The 19,190-nt window shown below is 37.3% G+C and overlaps 1 protein-coding gene across 1 annotated transcript; it reads left to right on the top strand.

The window, feature by feature from the left end:
* The first annotated feature begins 4,057 nt into the window (after positions 1-4,057).
* LOC114417800 (mucin-2-like) lies at positions 4,058-5,328 on the top strand. Its single transcript, XM_028382849.1, has 2 exons — positions 4,058-4,418; positions 4,737-5,328. The coding sequence occupies exons 1-2, from the start codon at positions 4,115-4,117 to the stop codon at positions 4,760-4,762; spliced, it is 330 nt and encodes a 109-aa protein (XP_028238650.1). The 5' UTR covers positions 4,058-4,114; the 3' UTR covers positions 4,763-5,328.
* Positions 5,329-19,190: the final 13,862 nt, after the last annotated feature.

Here is a 19,190-nt window from a genome sequence, read left to right as displayed (position 1 = left end):
GAAGTTAATGGATAATACAATTCAAACGTTCGGTGGAAATTTATTTTATTTTTAAGTTAAGCGAGAAATGACTTAAGTAAAATGGCTTAAGCACGTCAACAGGGGGTATAAAAAGTAAACAAAACGAGAATAAAAATGCACGAAACACAATGTGGACCACTACGGGCACATAGAATGAATCGAAAAGCTTGGTTCGAGGTACTTACCCGTTGAAGATCGAAGAACGATGAAGAACGAATGAAGAACGTCGAAGAACGGTTGAAATCTTTGCGAAATTCCTCACGGAAAACGTTACGGAAACGTTTCGGAAGCGCCTCGGCTTAGATTTTCTTCACGGAAACAATTTTTCCAAGCAAATTCGAAAGAGAGAGAAGTGCCAAAGGGGCTGAACCCTTTTCTTCTTCACTCATCCCCCTATTTATAGCAAAATAGGGGAGGAGCTTGCCACCCAGCTCGCCCAGGCGAGCTCAGCTCGCCCAGGCGAGCAGGGTTGCTTCCTCCAGAAGCAACCGCCTTCTGGAGGAATATTCCAGAGGGCCCAAGTGGGCCTGGGTGCTATTTGCACCCCCATTTTTACTAAGTACACCCCCCTCTGCTGTTTTTTGGTAATTCTTTTTTCGTAAAGTTACGGAAACTTACGAATTTCGTAACGATACTTGTTTTCTTTCCGTAATGTTACGGAACCTTGCGGATTACATAATCATCCCCTTTTCGACTTACGGAATGTTACGGAACCTCACTTAATTATGCAACGATGCTTCCATTTGATTTCCGGTGTGTCACGGAAACTTACGGATTGTGCATCAATATTTTTTTGGTTTTTCGGCATGTCCTGGAATTTCACAAATTGCCTAATGATGGGTGCCAAGCACCTCACGAGGACCAAAGAATGGTCGCACGTCATCGAGCAAAGGTCCCCGGACGAAATTAGGGTATGACAGGTATCGACTAGTGTTAGGACACAGGGTGGAGAGTCAGACGATTTTCCCATCACAATTGGTTTACAGCAAGGGTCAACCCTTAGCCCCTACCTTTTTACCTTAATTCTGGATGTCCTCACGGAACAAATCCAAGAGATAGCGCCGAGATGCATGCTTTTTGCAGATGACATAGTCCTCCTTGGAGAGTCAAGGGAGGAGCTGAATGAGAGGTTGGAAACTTGGAGACGAGCTCTAGAAACACATGGCTTTCGCCTAAGCAGAAGCAAATCGGAGTATATGGAATGTAAGTTCAACAAAAGAAGGAGGGTTTCTAACTCAGAGGTGAAAATAGGAGACCATATTATCCCTCAAGTCACACGATTTAAATATCTTGGGTCTATAATACAGGATGATGGGGAAATTGACGGGGATGTGAATCATCGCATTCAAGCAGGATGGATGAAATGGAGAAAAGCATCGGGGGTGTTATGTGATGCAAAGGTACCGATCAAGCTAAAGGGAAAGTTTTATCGGACTGCGGTAAGACCGGCGATTTTGTACGGAACAGAATGTTGGGCGGTCAAGAGCCAACATGAGAATAAAGTAGGTGTAGCGGAGATGAGGATGTTGCGGTGGATGTGTGGTAAGACTCGACATGATAAAATTAGAAACGAAGCTATTAGAGAGAGGGTTGGAGTAGCGCCTATTGTAGAGAAGATGGTGGAAAATAGACTTAGGTGGTTTGGGCATGTAGAGAGAAGACCGGTAGACTCTGTAGTGAGGAGAGTAGACCAGATGGAGAGAAGACAAACAATTCGAGGCAGAGGAAGACCCAAAAAGACTATAAGAGAGGTTATCAAAAAGGATCTCGAAATTAATGGTTTGGATAGAAGTATGGTACCTGATAGAACATTATGGCGGAAGTTGATCCATGTAGCCGACCCCACCTAGTGGGATAAGGCGTTGTTATTGTTGTTGTTGTTGTATAGGATTGCTCAAAAAGATTCTTTTGGGGTATGATATTATCCCTTAATTTACTCTCACGAGTGAGATATATTTTTAAAATATTTAACTTTGAAATTCAAATTTAAAAAAATTATATACTTTTAAATCTTATTCAATAAATTAAATATTTCTTATAAATTGATTACATTTTTAATCATCCTTTTTAGTCTATTTTTAAGTATTATTAAATTAAAAGTATTTATTAATATATCTACATCACCGTATAGGTAATTAAAAAATGACTCACAAGTTTGTGGTTTGATTTTTTTTTTATCGTGTTATGTTAAATCCAGAGATAGAAACTTAATTTTTTTTCATGAATAATGTATGGTTGGTTTGATTGAACCAATAAAATAAACTACCCAGCTCTGTCTAGAAAAAAATCAATTAATAATATATTTAATAAGAAATTCAGAAAAGGAAGAACTTATAACAAAAATACATAGCATAGCATTGTAATATTTTTTTATACGTGTAAATCCAAATCGGTCAGTTCTTTACTTGGGGTAGAAATAGTTGTTAAATAAAAAGGAAAATATACATAAAATTTAAGAAAAAAAATTTCTATGAAAACTTTCAACTATTGTTCTGAAATAGTAGGTGCCCAAATTTAAAAATTTGTGCGACATAAATAGCTCACAGTTGGCCAATTGTAAGCCGCTAAAATATCCTAGAATTACAATTTTAATTTATTTTTTCACTTATAAAAAAGGTGATAGGGATCTGACAATTGTTAAATATTTTCCAATGTTTGTTTTAAGAGAGGCCTGGAATGCTTACGCGTCACAATAACCCAATAAATCCCAATGAGGTTGGCACCTATACCATTCATCTGCCAGCAAACTCGATTTTATTAATAAACGAAAATTACATTGTGATTTGAAGCGAGAGGATTTTGTCAAAACTTTATTAAACAAAAGCATTGTCTAAATTTTTGGTATTCTAAAATTTGTCTTCCTATTTTGTCTATTTCATCAAATTGATCTCTCTATTTAAATTTCACAAGTATTTTTTTAAGTTCTTATTTTTTAAGAAAATATTGATCAATTTTATAGTCCAATCAATGGTTAAAATCAGTTATGGGGACTAGGATAATGAATTTTAAAATCAATTATGGGGATCGATTTGATGAAATAGACAAAGTAGAAGGACAAAATTTACAATTAAGCCTATAAATGGTTGAGTACTCACAGTTTGCACAAAAAATGTAAATAAACTATTCTTTGTTACTTTTGTTTAATTTTAATAATTTTGTTTTCATTCTTGCCTAAAATAGATGAATAAATAATTTGATCCATACTCAAGTTTATTATTGGTTAGTTGCCTCATGTGATACTTAAAGTAATTTGTTTTTAATAGGTTGGTATGATTCTTTATAGCCTTCGTGTTATGGTATTGTGAGTTGCTAAAAGAACCCCAGAATTGTAATTTTGATTTAATTTTTTTTTTCTATAAATAAAGTTATAGGGATATGACAATTGTTAAACAACCTTCAAAGAAGTTATACTGTAATGGTATGAGATAGGATGTTGTCAAAACTATATACAACAAAAACATTATTACATGTTTTAGTACCTAGAATTTGCAAGAAAAAAAGTGTATTTGTTACTTTTGTCTAGCTTTGGTTTTTTTCTTTTTTCCATAGTCCTACATAAAATAGATGAATAAATAATTTGATTCATACCCACATTTATTATATGTGAGGTACATCACATGATGGGTGAATAATCTATGTTTCACAGGTTTTTAGTTTGATTATTTATAAATAATGTTTGTCTTATGATAAGTCTACAAGCAGCTAATAGAAAAATGAAATTTGTTTTTGAGAGAAATATACATGAAATTTGTGTTATGGTAAGTAACTTTGGTATCATATAATATCATGAAACTAATTAAATTTAGATTTAATTACATATTTGGTCCTCTTATTTTTTAAATTTTAGAATTTTGGTTCTCTTATTAATTTATTGAGGCATTTGATCCCTCTATTTTGAAAATTTGAGAATTTGGGTGCATCATTAACTTCCTTGTGTTGACTGTTAGTGAAGGACGTTGACCCACAATTATTGTTTAACTTAATTATTATGTTATTCCTAAACTCTTCTTCTACCTCTTACCCAAACCGTGTTCCAAAGTGCATGTGGCTCACCACCTTCCACTGATTCAGAGATCTGAGCCCTCATGGCCTCATGGCATTCCCCTTTGACAGCTCCATCTCCATCATTGACACCCGCTCCATGCATTTACTCTCCTTCCTCATCCCTCCTCCACCTTCCTTCACCACACCCTTCATCACCTCCCTCCGTTGGTCCCCCCTCCCAGTCGGCACCTCCTCTCCTCCAAACCCTTCTCCAACCATCTTCTCCTTGCCGCCGTCGACTACTAGGGCCGCATTGTGCTCCTTAATTTCCACCTCAAGTTCACCCTCCTCTGGTTCAACATCGACTCCAAACAAGGCATCCAAGACCTCTCCCGGACATAGGCACTCCTCTGGTCAGTCTTTGTATGCATGAACATGATGCTCCTTCATTTGCTAATTTGCAAAACATTTGATGTATTACATATGCATAAGGAGATTGTTATTTTCTATTATCTATTTTGGTTCATTGTATTCTAATTGCTAAGGAGTTTTTAGTTTCTCTATTTTTTTAAAAAAATACAATATTCATATATTTAATATATTTTGAATTACAGAGTTGTTCATTTGCAAACTCTTGATTCATTAGCTCTGTGATAATTTTTCCTTTTGCTCTCATGATTTTTTTTTTTGGCTTTTTTAACAACTAAAGGCTTAAATCAGTGTTGTGGTAGGTGAACATTTGGAGCTTTGGCCATAGAAATCCTCTTGAAAGAGTATAAAATTGATGGTTATATCAATGCTTAGTGCAACTCAAAGGTTAACTGTAGAAGCATTGTTGCGGTATTGGACATCTCCTATGGAATCCCAAGAACTATTTTCATCATAAAAGTAGATAATTCAAGAAAATTCTGCTTAGGAGAAAGAAAGAATGGAATTACTCATTACAACTTGGAGGATGAAAATTGTTACAACTTGGAGCTAATTCAGGAGAAAGAAGGAATGTAATTACTGCCATTACATTCAACTTCAACTAGACAAAATAGAAATGATAATGAGAATGTTGAGTCTTATGCACTGTATCAGAAAGGAAATCTATCATGTAATGTTTCTGGTTATGTCAATTGTTTGTAAGTGATATTGAACTTGTTAGTAAGGGATGTTTAGATATAGCCCTATTTTAGGTGTTGGTAACTAATGATTTGGTTGTTTTACTTGTAATAAGGATGTTTGGTTGTAAGATGATAGGGCTTGTTGGTTCATGTATAGTTCATGAATACCAAAGGTTGTGTTTATGAATGAAAAATGGTGCATTATTTTGCTTAAGTTGGACTGCATTTCCTTTTTGTTTATTTTTTCCTTTATGCCAGTTTTATGCCAATTGCTTAAGAATGAAAAATAGAACATAAGATTCCATGAATGAAAAGCTAATAACAATGAAAAATAACAGCATTCTAATATTACTAATCATCTAATAATATTATTCATTGCATTAATGTGTAAGAATGGTCTATCGAAATAAAAAATTATCCAAAGCACCATTCCTATACATTGGCTTACATGACATTTCATAAGACAAAATAAACATAAGACAAGGTTTCATCATAGTGTTCCATCATAAAATAAAGACAAAGAACATGAAAACTAAAGCAACCATCATTGTGGTCCCTTAAAGATAAACCGAACACATGATAACTACCATAACAGTTTTGGTAGATGAAATACATATCAACCAAACAATCCAATTGTAACATCCAGAAAAGACTTCACTCCACACTAAAAGAGGATGACTTGTTTGTATGAAAGGCAGCTTGAGACTGTTGTGCTTGTGTGGCAAAGACAAAAACATTGTAAAAAATTAGGCCTTTTCCAAAATTAATGTTGGCATCATCATCGGACATTCACTACTAAAAAAATGAGTTTTAACATCGTCCTATTAACATCGGTTATTTGAAAATCAATGTCGTTAAGCACTTACAATATCAGTTTTCAAATAACCGATGTTAATATAAACTCTTTTTTTTTTCAATTATTTATATATTTTTTTAAAAAAATCATATATTGAGTTATTAATTATATTTTAATTTAAAAAATATAATAATTAATAAACAATAACAAATTCAAAAGGTAAGCATTTAAAAATTAAACTAAAATTTTAAAATAAATTCTATAATTTTAATTTTATTATTTCATGATTATCATTTAAATATAATACATATTTATATAAATTATTGCATATTAGTTCATTTGAAAATAAAAAAAAAATTGTTTTTAATAATAGAGTTTAACTTTTATAGAATTTTTATAGAATGTTGGTAAAAACAATTAAATCGTAAAAAAATTAAAATTTATTATTAATATATTTTATTTAATTATTATAAAAATAAAAAATTTAGTTTTTTCTTCTTAAAAAGGTCATAGTTTTCAATACTTATCATAGTTCTCCTTTGCCTCTGCTTTGTTGGCTCTTGTATTTATTTTCTGATTCTTATTATTGTACTTTAACCAGACACAAGGATTTGAAGAGCAAGGACACCACTGGAAATCACTTCACTTGTCCCCATTTTTTCTTTAATTTCTAAATCTCAATGACAATATATTTGCGGGTGCCAGTGGGAAATAAAACATGTTATTGAATGCAACTATGCCTATCCATGCTTGCTATGAAGCAAAAATTGGGCACCCAAAGTTGTCGGATAATTTGGTCTTATATAAGGCACACTATTAGAAAATATGTTTTTTACATCGGTTATTTATGATTTTCTACATCGATTTTTAACCGATGTTGAAAGTACCAGTGTTGAAAGTATTATTGTTAACATCGGTTTTTTAAAACCAATGTTAACGTAAAATTGACCATATCGGTTATTTAAATAACCGATGTTATATAATAAGAATTACACAAAAAAATGTATGAGTGTTGACAGTTCACATCGGTTTTTGCACAAAACCGATGTTAACTTCCAAAGGTTAACATCGGTTCTATTAAAAAACCAATGTTAACTTATACGTTAACTTATATCTACAGGTTTTGCGGGTCCCACAGCTCACTGTTTATCCAACAGAGTGAATTAACATTAGGCAATTACAATGAACAATTGAATTGAAAAAAGAAGCATTTAATGAAAGCAAAATACCTGTTTTGATAAACGCTTCACCAGATGTGTCGGCCAAGCAAGGAAGGTGTTAAGTGCCTGTCCCACAAGTTAACCTCGTCAGTGGGTACAGGAATAGGAGCAGCTGCATCTTTAACCTCCTCAACATCGACCTTCACTTGATCATGCAACAAAAGGATGTTGTGAACGGTTGTGAATCCCTCATAAACTCTTCCTAGGGCAACTAGGCGGGGAGGATTTTCTTTGATGTGCAACTCGCATTTGTCTGAGTCAGCCGTCTCTAGATCATTCCCTGAGGGATCAACACAACTCTTCTTTGTGCTGACATAAGCAGCTGAGGGACTAACCTCAGGCTTCGAAGGCAGTGCAAGTCCCTATGATTACATCTGTGACTGAAACTAGGACTGCATTTGGCCGAAGGATGCCATCAGCTGCCGAGCCACTTTTTCTGTGATCGACTCCTTTAGCTGGTCCCTGATTTGTTAAGTGAGCTGCTCTAGTTCTTCAGGAGCTATAGAGGAAGAAGTGTGGGAGGTCCGTGGAGCCGATCCAAAGTATTGCTTGATGGTCACACCGGCTCCAGCAGCACGCACACGACCAGGGTGTTCCGGTCGCCCAATGGCAGTAGTTAGGACATCCTGACGTCCATGGGGGACAAAGGAACCCTATGACACCTGCTCCTCCAACGAATCCTGTACATAACACATTTATTTGTTTAATCAATCACAGAACAAACATATATAATTACTGTCATAAACTAATTTCATCCAGGGACCATTGTTTGTTGGCATGCGACTTTCGCTTGACCACCTCAAAATGTTTAACACCCATCGTTGCGGAATCCGTAAAGTTCTGAGATGTTTCGAGAAGAAACCGGTCAAAAACACGAAAACGAGAGTGTATTTAGAAAAGTAGGGTGTGTGTAAATAAACTGTTACACTCTAATTTCATCCGAGGACCATTGTTGATCACTTCGGAAGGCTTAACACTTATCACAGTGGAATCTGTAAAGTTTCGTGAGATTTCGGAAAGAAAATGGCCAAAAACACAAAAATTGGGGGGGGGGGGGTGAACTTATCAAGATAGGGGTGTAAATAGAAATTCGAATCTAGCCCCTTCCGGAACATTTTGGAAATTAAGTTGCTTAAGAAGGAAGCAACTGGGCAGCAAGCTCCTCCACGTTGTTGAAAAATGGTTTCCAGGGCTTCCGTGACTTCCGTAATGCTTCTGTAAAATTTCCGAAAACCTTGGGTAAGCATATTTCACTTAACATTGGTGAAAGGGAAGATAAAAAAAGATGAAAATCAAATCTGAAACACTTCCATAAGGCTTCCGTAACTTTTCCGTAAAGTACGAAAAGGGGGGTGAACTTAGTAATTGGGGTGCGCTTAGAAATCTTCATCAAGAAGCCTCTAGGCGGCAAGCACCTCTCTTTTTCCCTATAAATAGGGGAGGGGGGCTGTTTCAAAAATATTCATGACTCCTAAGCTATGCATTTCGGCTATTTTGGGCAAAAAACACGTTTTTGTGAAGAAAAATCGAGTCGAAGTGCTTCCGTAACGCTTCCGTAAGCGATTCTGTGGAAATTCTTCATCGTTCTTCATCGTTCTTCACTGTTCTTTGTTCGTTCATCGTCGTTCTTCAGTCTTCAACCGGTAAGTTCCCGAAATCAAATCTTTCAATTCATTCTATGCACCCTTAGTGGTCCCTACTTGTTTTGTATGCTTTCACTTTAATTTCGCTTACTTTCAATTTTCTTTTCTTCCGTTTTAACGAGCTTTTAACCATTTATTTAAGCCGTTTGCTCACCTAATAAATGATAAAATGAATTTCAACCTATCATTTGTGTTGTAATCTTGTTTAATCACTGTTAAAACAAAATCTAACCAATCGTTCACGCTGTAACCTAGTTAAACCAAAAAAAGCAAAATAATAATAAAATAATCAAAATATCTTGAAAAATAATAATAAAATAATCAAAATATCTTGGAATAAAATAATAAAAAAAATCAATCGAACGTTGTTCTTTGGAAGTTTCCTTGAATGAATTGACTAATAACCAAAGTGAAACTAAGACTAAAATCAACTCACAAATCAAGCTTCGTCTACAAAAGTCACTCAAAACCGTTTTAAGGTCCAACGCCTTAAACGGTCCTCTTTGCTTTTATCGGTTAACATGGACCGTTCAAAAGCATAAAATCAACACATAACTTTATCGCTTTTGCAAGAACTACGTAGGTCTGAGTTCCTCATCGCAATTGAGGATACGTAGGAGCAAAAACCCCGCTTTTGTCGACCATCCCAAGAGATCGTTAATGGTCCAACGGCTTAACGTTTCTCTCCTTTCAAAAACAAGAGATCGTTAATGGTCCAACGCCTTAACGTTTCTCTCCTTTCAAAATCAAAAGATCGTTTAATGGTCCAATGCCTTAAACGACTTTTGTGTGGTTAAAATCGATCTTGCGGAAAAAAAATAAAAACAACTTAACCAACGTTTAGTTCTCAAAGAACTACGTAGGTCTGATTTCCTCATCACAATTAAGGATACATAGGAGCGAGGGAAACACCCTTGTCGACCACAAAAAGATAAAAAATACAAAAGACATACAAAGACATAAAAACGTAAAAAAGGGAAAATAAAACAAATCGAAGACATGATATTGCACAAAAAGATAAAAAATACAAAATACATACAAAGACATAAAAATGTAAAAAAGGGAAAATAAAACAAATCGAAGACATGATATTGCACACTTGGTTAAAGGCTGTCGTCCGTTGTGACGGACGCATGGGGTGCTAATACCTTCCCCGTGCGTAAAAATAACTCCCGAACCTTTCACACTTAAAGTTTGTTGACCACACCTTTTTCGGTTTTTCCGACGTTTTCCTCGAATAAACATTGGTGGTGACTCCACTCATTTTCCTTTCTTGGAAGACACACTCGTGAGCCCTGCGTCGCCCTCCCGCCGAAGGGTAGGTTGCGACAATTACAATTGTTAATTGAAAGTGACTTACAATCTTCTTAGCAATTTCCTTTGCTGCATCAGACGTCATCTGGCTTGTTTTCTTCATGCGGGCCATCTTCCACTTTACGTGCCATTTAATTGGAGATGGAGGGTCAATCATGGCCTCAGTACTTCCAAATTGAGCAGCTTCCTCCAATTTTTTCTTTGTCTTCTCAGCCAAAAGCTTTTGTTCTAAATATTCATAACCCTCACGAGACAACACGGGGGGGGGGGGGGGGGGGGGCAGTGTTATGCTTCTGTATGGCCTGTGCCTTTTTCCGCGCATCTTGCAAAAATTGAACATTAACGAAAGTCATTTACAATGTATTATAATAACTGAATTTTAACTTGAAAACAATTAAAATGACAAAGTACAAACCTCCCACGAGGGGTCTCTGCGGGTCTGACAAAACTGGGCCCATTTCTCCTTGCTAATGCCGTATTTTTCACAAACAGTGTCATCCACACTGTCTTTGTTGGCCGCAAGTGCCCATTTCCTAGTCAAATCAGATTTAAATTGTCTCCACCGCTCCCCAAAAGTCTAAAGTATTTTCTTCTTTGTCCTACCATCAGATGCTTCAAGGATATCAAATTCAGCATGACAAATAATAAATTAGGTTTTATTGTTAGTAAATTATAAATTTTGGCTAATAAAGAAAATGAAAGATGAAAACTAAAATACCTGAATATCCTCCTATATCAAATCCTTTTGAGTACCAGAGACTTGCTTCCAAGTTTCGTATATGACGTCAACCATATCACGAGCAACGATCCCCAAATATGTTTTTAATTTCTTCTTGTGGGGATCGTCGACTTTCTCGGTCGAAGGATCGACGTGGACCACCGGTTTGTTTGCCCCAAGTGGTCAAGTCGCCAATGATCTTAGTCGTGTGGCTTTTCTTGTCCGCTTCAAGGTAGACGGTGACTGCGATGCTGCTTCAGTAGGAGGAGGAGGAGGAGGAGAGCTAGGTGGAGTAGCCATCAACCTGTAAAGCAACAAACTTTAGTTAATTAACATTATCAAAAAACTGAATTAGTTATGTAAATCAATGCACTTAAATGAAATACATAATAAGAAAATTACATTAGACGATGTTAATTAATTCTCCTTCATCATGATCATTACGATTAGCATGAACGTCGTCAGCTTCTTCTTCTTCGACGACATTATGAGTCATTTGTGTGGACAAAGGACTAACATAAGTATCAATGTATGAATCATCATCTTCTACATTAACACCAATTGTTTTCCCGTGTAAAACCACAAACCACCTTTCATTACAAGGGTCTTGAACATAAAATACCTGTTTAGCTTGTTCTTCCATAATGAAAGGGTCATTCTGGTAAGCTAGTTTGTTTAGGTCTACCAACGTAAATCCTACATCATCGGTCCGTACACCTGTGTTGCTGTCAACCCATTTACATTTGAAAAAACAAACAGTAAATTTGACATAGTTAAGCTCCCAAATTTCATCAATGAACCCAAAGTAAGGGATGGAAGCTACACAAGGATTGTCATCATGTACACTTGCGAAGTGTTGAGATTTAGTCCTTAGCGTGACCCCGCTGTTTTGCATTGTACTTTTCTCGTCTTGTGCTTTTGTATAAAAGGAATACTTGTTTATGTCTTATCCTTGCCAAGTTATAACATTTCTTTAAGGCCCGTTTGCTAGCTTTCTTAATGTTTCATAAGCATTTTCATAAGCAAAGATTGTATCTTTAAAGCAATCAAAGAAAGTCTTGTTATGCTTTTTCAAGACCCAGTTCTTTGATATTTTTGGATTACTTTGTTTGACTAAACCTTCATGCTGAAGTATGTATGGCAAAACTTCATTACTTTTATTCAACATATACAAGTGAGCTTGTAACAAATCTTCTAGACTTGGGGTGATAACATGCACTCCTCTTGAACCCTTACTGCCCACTCTGTCGTCATGACGAGACTCAGGAAGCCCAACAGGTTTAGCCTTTTCAATGTACTATGAACAAAATTCAATGGCTTCTTCTGCAATGTACCTTTCAATAATAGATGCTTCCGGACGATGTAGATTCTTGGTCAATGTTAGTCGATGAATACAACTAACTTTTATGTAAGAAATTTGTGAAAATTGTATCTAACTCCTCCCATTTATGGTTATTTTGTAGTGTTGTAATTAATTTTTATTAAATATAGGTAATAAGTACTTAGTACTCTTATTTTGTGTATTAAATAATCATTTCCTTTCAATTTCAGGTTAATTAGGCAAAGTTGTGAAGTGCTGATTTTTAGCTTCTTGCTAAGCCAATCTGTCGGCTTAGCGAGCCATCCGCTGAGTGCACCAATCTTGTGACTGAGCGCGAGGAAGAATTTGGAAGAAGGATGAGCTGGACACACGCGCTAAGAGAGGGCTCATCCTGCTAAGCGCACCGCTTGCATGCATCCGCTAAGCGAGAAGACGCGCGTTAAGCCAAAATTCACTTATGTGCGCTAAACGAGCCAGAGTTGCGCTAAGCGCGAGAGCACCAACGAAACCACCTATTTAAGCCTGAAATCAGAAATGGAGAGAGGAGTTTGGGAAATTCTCGAAGATTTTGCATGTTTAGAGATTTCTAGAGAGAGAAAGGTCCAAGTTCCAGAGAGTTTTGAGAACTTTTGTTGTGCGAAGACTGGTAGAGAACTGAGCTTGAAGAGGAAGCCATCCTGAGAGCATGAGATGAGTTTGTGAGTGATTGTAAGGTTCTAGGGGTGGAGGAGACATCCCCACTACTTGTATTTCTTCAATCATTCATTTTTCTCTTCTCTTTGTTGTAAAGGAAGCTTCCCAGATATGGAGAGCTAAATCCTCTGTTGGTTCTTCCATGTTGGTACTTGATGTAAATACCTTTATATCTATTCAATGATGTTTTATGTGTTCTCTGTGCTATCAGCACGTCATTTTAGTATGCTTTTTCCTTGATCACGTAGATGCATGCTTTGTTAGGATCATTCAACAGTGGGAACTGGTTTGATTCTTAGAACTTGATAGGACAGGGATAGTTTATCGTATTATCACGAAGGATCGGGGTACGGTAACCTAGTTGTTTGTATGTCTGTCTTAATGCGGTTCTGGTCAAGTTTAGTCCAACAAGAGGGATCTAAGGACGATGCTTGATCAGGATTAGGCTAGACTATCATGAGGGATCAGGGTTTAGCATTTCAGGAGACACCATAGAACACATGAGCATTGTTAAGTAGAGAATATCCTTATAACATCAGGCACCTAATAGGAAGACCAACATGTGATCTACTTGTCTTTATAGATCATTTACTCACATGATTTTCCTTTTTAATAGTTAGTTTACATACCTGTTCATAGTCCACACATATTTTTTCATACAAGACACCTATTCATTGAATATAGCTTTACCAAGTAACACAAGTTCTCTGAGAGTTCGATACTCGGTTCTTACCATTTTATACTACTTGCGCGATCCGGTGCACTTGCTGGGTTCAAACAAGTTTTTGGCACCGTTGTCGGGGAACTTCTTTCTATTTGGAAAGTTAGTTCAGTCCTAGGTGTCTATTCTTTATTCTTTGATTAACTGTGAATATTTGTTTTTGTTTATGTTTGTTTTCCTCTTGACTTGGTGACTGCTGCTCTTGTTAATGCTTTGTATGCATAGTAAATCTTTTGCAGATGATTTAATTTCATGAGATTTGGAGATTCAAGCCAATTGTAGGAGGAAAAACACAGAGCGAAGAAGAAAAATCTTGCAATACAGAACGACACCACTAAGTATCAAGGGAACTCATTAGATGTTACAGCAATAAGTTTTGTTTTTTTTTATTTAGTACTTTTATTTTTCTTACTCATTTTGTTTAACTTTTTCTTTCTTGAGAGTCTATCCTTGCAGTGTTGAATTTAAGAAGAACTTATTCCATGACAAAATTTTAGAAATGGAAGAGCTTTTTAAGAGGTGGAATGAATATCTTGACAACACACGATCAAGGGTCAGCCAACCACCATTGATCAATTATGATTTTTGTGGAAGAGAGCATTACAATGACAATTGTCATCTCTACTCCATGAATGACTCTAGGTGGGAACAGGAGTTAAGTCCTTACAATCAATATGAAGAAGAAAGAACTCCTAATCTTGAAAGTGTGTTTGAGGAATTCATGGCATACCATGATATCTCAAAAGCCAATCAAAATTCAATGAAAAATCATGAAATTCATTTTGGCAAGAGCTACTCAATAGAAAAATTTTCAAGGGGGACCAGAGTTACAACCCTACTATCAAAATGAAGCAGAAAGAGGTTCCAATCTGGATAATTTGTTGATGCAATTCAAGGAAACAACTAAATCAACTCAACGAGCATTCCAAAGTGCAAAAATCCAGGTTGGTGAGCTGGCAGAAGAAGTGACTCAATTTATGGCCAGAAGAGAAAAAGACTTTGTAGAGGTTGAAGCTTAAGAGGAAAACCCTGTAAAAGAGCATGAGTCAAGAGAAAATGATGAGGAACAAGCACAACAACAATGGGAGAAGTACTCAATAGTAGAAAACCAACAAGAAAGTATTCTCTAAATCAATAACCTTCCTCATCAAATGATTGTCAAGAAAGGAAGGCAATGAGAGCATGAGGAAACCTTAAGTGCCATTCTTTCTTTAATCACTAACACCTCTCCTACAATGATTTGGAATGTACTTCCAGAATACATGAAGTTCATGGAATTTCTAGCTAAAAGCCAAAACTGCAAGGAAGATGTGTTCTATGTGACTTTCATGCCACCTTGAAGGCATTAAGCTATGCATCAAGCTAATGACGTTAAAGAAGCTCTTCCTAGGAGGCAACTCAGTTCTAATTTCTACTATTTTGTTTTTTTTATGCATTGTATAATGTGGAACTTGCTTCATAATCATTATGTTGGGGTATATCAACTTGCTTTTGAATGATAGATATAAGGGTTTCAAATTATTGAGAAAAGGACTGAAATAAAACTTAGAATTCTTTTTCTTCTGAAAATCAGTCCTTTTGCTAAGCGCAAGCCTCACGCTAAGCACATCTTTTGTCATACGCTAAGTGGAGAGTCTCTAGCGCTTACCGCTCAACCCTTGCATCTTAGGTTGATTTGGTCTGCTAAGCTAGCCAAGGCTGAGCTAAGCCCATTTCAATTCGATTTGAATTGGGCTAAGCGATGACCTGCTCGCTAAGTGCATTGTATTTATAGGCTAAGCACGAGCCGTCGTTGCTAAGCCCATTTCCTTGCGGCCTAAATTGGATTTCATTGAACTAAGTGCAAATCATGCCAACTAAGCCAAATTCCTTGCGGCCATAGCAGCGCTAAGCGGTCCATCATTCGCTAAGCGCAAGCCCCTCTGTATTTAAGATGCATTATATTCGCTAAGCCGGCCTAGAGCCAGGCTTAGCGAGAGTTACAGGTTTTATGATCTTCAAAATTCACTAAGCGCCCCTTCTGTGCGCTAAGCCCAACATTATGAAAACAAAAATTTGATTTTGAATTTCAAACTTGGGCTAAGCGCGCAGTTCCGCTAAGTGAACCTCTTTGAGAAACCAAATGTCTCTCTAGCTCGCTTAGCGCTGTGGTTCGCTAAGCGAGAGGGTAAAAAATTGCTTAAGTACGTGTAACATCAGTTACACTCACCTTTGCTAAAATTCTCAGAGCATTGCTTGCATTCTCTCCCTCACCCAAATTCGTGCATTGTGCGTTCTTGCTTTCTTTTTGCATCTCTACGCATCTTCAAAAATCAATAATCCAAGTAAGTTCCTCATTCCCTTTACTCTTTTATTTTGGTGAACCTTAGGGTAGTAAACCATAGAATTTAGCTTTTAATTTTTAAGCTTTTAATGATATTAGATTAGTTAAAAATTAGGACATTGTGAATGATTGTGCTGTGTAGATAGTTTTGACTAGTTTGCATGCTTGATGTGCCTTTTAGAGGCTCAAAAGTAGAGGAGAAAATGAACTTCGTTTTCTGCATTTTTCTGGAAAATGCGATGAATTCGCTAAGAGCGCATGTTATGCTAAGCGAGTTCATCAATGTTGCTTGAATATATGCGTTTTCAGACGAACTCGCTAAGCGCGCCTACTGCGCTAAGTGAGTTCATCTTTTGGGGATGAACATTCATCTTCCTGATGAGATACCTGTGGCTAAGCAGGGCTGATTTGCTAAGCCTAGGTAACTTAGTCAATTTTTTGTTGAAAGCCACACGCTAAGCCTAGCCTATCTGGGCTAAGGTCATTTCGTTGCGACAGCCATTGGGCTAAGCGAGCCTAGTTCGCTAAGCCCACATACTAAGTGAAATTTCTGAAATTTATGGTCCCGTTAAGCACAACCTTGCTGAGCTTAGCGCTTACCTGTTGCGGCTATCATTAGGCTTAGCGGGCAGTTGCTCGCTAAGCCGATTATGCAGAAGTAGATTTTCTGCAATATCCGCTAAGTGGCCCCCATGTCGCTAAGCGGTAGTGTTTATTTTGTGAAGGCACGCTAAGCGGACCATGTCTTGCTAAGCCGCCAGTGTTTTTTTTTCAGTCTTATTTTTATGTTTTTCAATTTGAATAACTTTTCGTCTAATTAATTTTTTGGGTTCCTTTGTGTTGCATATGGCCTCTAGGAAGCGTAAGAGCATTGGGGCAAGGCCAACTGGTCTGTATGACACTAGACGGTTCCATTCGCTTGATGCTTGGAACCGTTATACAGATAACGTCTTAGGAAGGAGCATTTTGCCAGAGAGGAAGGTTGAGATATACCACACAGAGTTTGATGACTTCAAGACAAAGTTTGAGAGGTGTAATCTTCACAAACGCCTCACCAACTTGGCTGATGGGACTATTGATGTTGCTTTGGTGAAATAATTTTATTCTAATCTCTACAGCTCTAAGGATCCTTCACCAAAGCTAGCCAGAGTTAGAGGCCACTTGGTGAAGATAGACGCCGACAGTCTCAACACATTTCTAGAGACTCCTATAGTCCTAGAGGAGGGGGAGACATTACCCACCTACTCTAGGTACTACAGGTTACCATTAGACCACAGAGAGATTGAGGCTGCTCTTTGCATACCAGGGAGGGGGTTCATTTTAAATGATGAAGGCCATTCAGAGAGGATTCTCAGGAAGGATCTGACTACCTTGGCCCAGGTGTGGAGTGTTCTCTCTTACTCCAACCTGGCCCCTACATCTCATACATAAGATCTTACTGCGGACAAAGCCAGGTTGATCTTTGGCCTGGTCTCTCATATGGACATGAACATCGGCGCTCTCATCTTAGAACAAATGACTTCCATTGCCTAGTCTAACTCTTGCAGACTTGGGTTTCCTGCTTTGATTACTGCCTTATGCCAAGCCCGAGGGGTTGTCTCTGACAGCCTCACATTTGAGCACCTGAGCCTGGCCATTAACTTGGCCTACATCAGGAAGAACTGTTGGAATGATGATGATCTAACAATTACTTTCCGGGGGGCTAGGAGGGCGAGGGCAAAGCCAGCTGATATTCCTTTTACTTCTATAGCTCTGACACCTACTCCAACATCTACTTCTGCAGCTCCTTCAGTCCTAGCTCATGTTGACTCTCAGCGCTTTGAAGCCATGCTTCAAAGTATTCATCAGGGACAGATTCTTTTGCTGCAGAGTCTATAGGTGGTAGCTCCTTCAGGATTCATCCTATCAGTGTAGCAGTTCTTAGAGAGGGTAGCCTGGCCTGGGGCCCAACCTTCTCTTGATAGGGAAGGTGAAGATCCCACAGCCTAGGACCCCAACAGGTACAGGATGCTTCCTCCGAGACCACCATTCCAGAGCCATTCACTCTTCATCCTGAGGCAGGGGAAGAATAGGAGAGACCAGAGACTGCTGCTACCCCTGAGAGATCTCTTGAGGGCACATCAAAGCCTCCTGCACCAGTGGTAGACCTCTCCTCACCACAGCCTGCAGCTGACCCTTCCACTCCTTTACTTGACATACCAGAGGACCGACCAGACCACACTAGTCCTGGCATTGAACACTTCTCTTTTAGCTACTCCAGTACTTCATCTGATAGATGAGGAGGATGCTCAGACTCAGGATACACAGGATCTATCTCAGGAATTTTAAATTCATGATGATTTTGCTTTTTGGATAATGATTATAACTATATTAGTTTTAGTACATTGTTTTTAGTGATTTTGGTTTGCATTTATAATTATACACTTGTGCTTTTTATGGAAAGAGTATGCATGTTTTGAAGCATATGGAATAGTTTGACTTGATCTTGATGAATATGCAGTGAAACACTTTTATCTTTTTGTGAAATGGGTGTTATAATCTGATTTTGGATTGAATGCATGATTGTGATGAAGATTGTGTTTCTCTTCATAAGTTTGAGCTAGTGTGTATGTTAGACAAAGAAAGAACAAGAATGTGAGCTTGCAATTAGAATTTTTAGTCAGTAGACATGTTGATTGAGAAAGAAAAGCTTGAACCATAACCGGTGGGAGTGTGATCTTAAACTGTGAGTGAACGACTAGCATTGAGTAATAGTCTTTGCATCAATCTCTGAATTTTAGAATGAAATGTATGAATGTGGACATGATGAAGGCCATGGTTGTATATACAAGCCAATTGACCAAAAGCTTACCTTGAATTATAATTGTATCCTTTGCACCCTTTGTGAGCTAAATTACATTTTCAAAATTGAACCCTGAACTTGAATGAATATCTCCAGATACCTTGCTTAGATTCTAGGAGAGCAGATGGTTCAAGGCAATTTGTCCCAAATTTGGGGGAGTTAACCAGGATGTAAAGTGGAAGGCAAAGCACATAAGCACACACAACAAATAAGTTGTGTTAAAAAAAAGAAGCACTCAAAGAAAGTGTGTGTTGTTGTAATAAGGTCAAATACAAGTTAAAGTGAAAGGCTAGTGAGTAAGCTAATTGCATTGAAAAGACTACTTGGATAAGTCTGGGATTTGTGCTCTCTTAGAATCTAAGCCTTTGAATCCTAGAAAAACCAATTATTTTTATAGCCAAGCCTCACTACAAGCCTATGAAAGTCCTTCTGATTCTGTTTATGCATTTCTAACTTTATGGCTTGAGATGAAGTTCAAAGATTGG

This window comes from Glycine soja, chromosome 7 (assembly GCF_004193775.1).
Source record: "Glycine soja cultivar W05 chromosome 7, ASM419377v2, whole genome shotgun sequence".
In the NCBI taxonomy this organism is placed as follows: domain Eukaryota; kingdom Viridiplantae; phylum Streptophyta; class Magnoliopsida; order Fabales; family Fabaceae; genus Glycine; species Glycine soja.
Note: the sequence above shows the minus strand (reverse complement) of the source record. Positions and strands in the feature narration are given on the sequence as shown.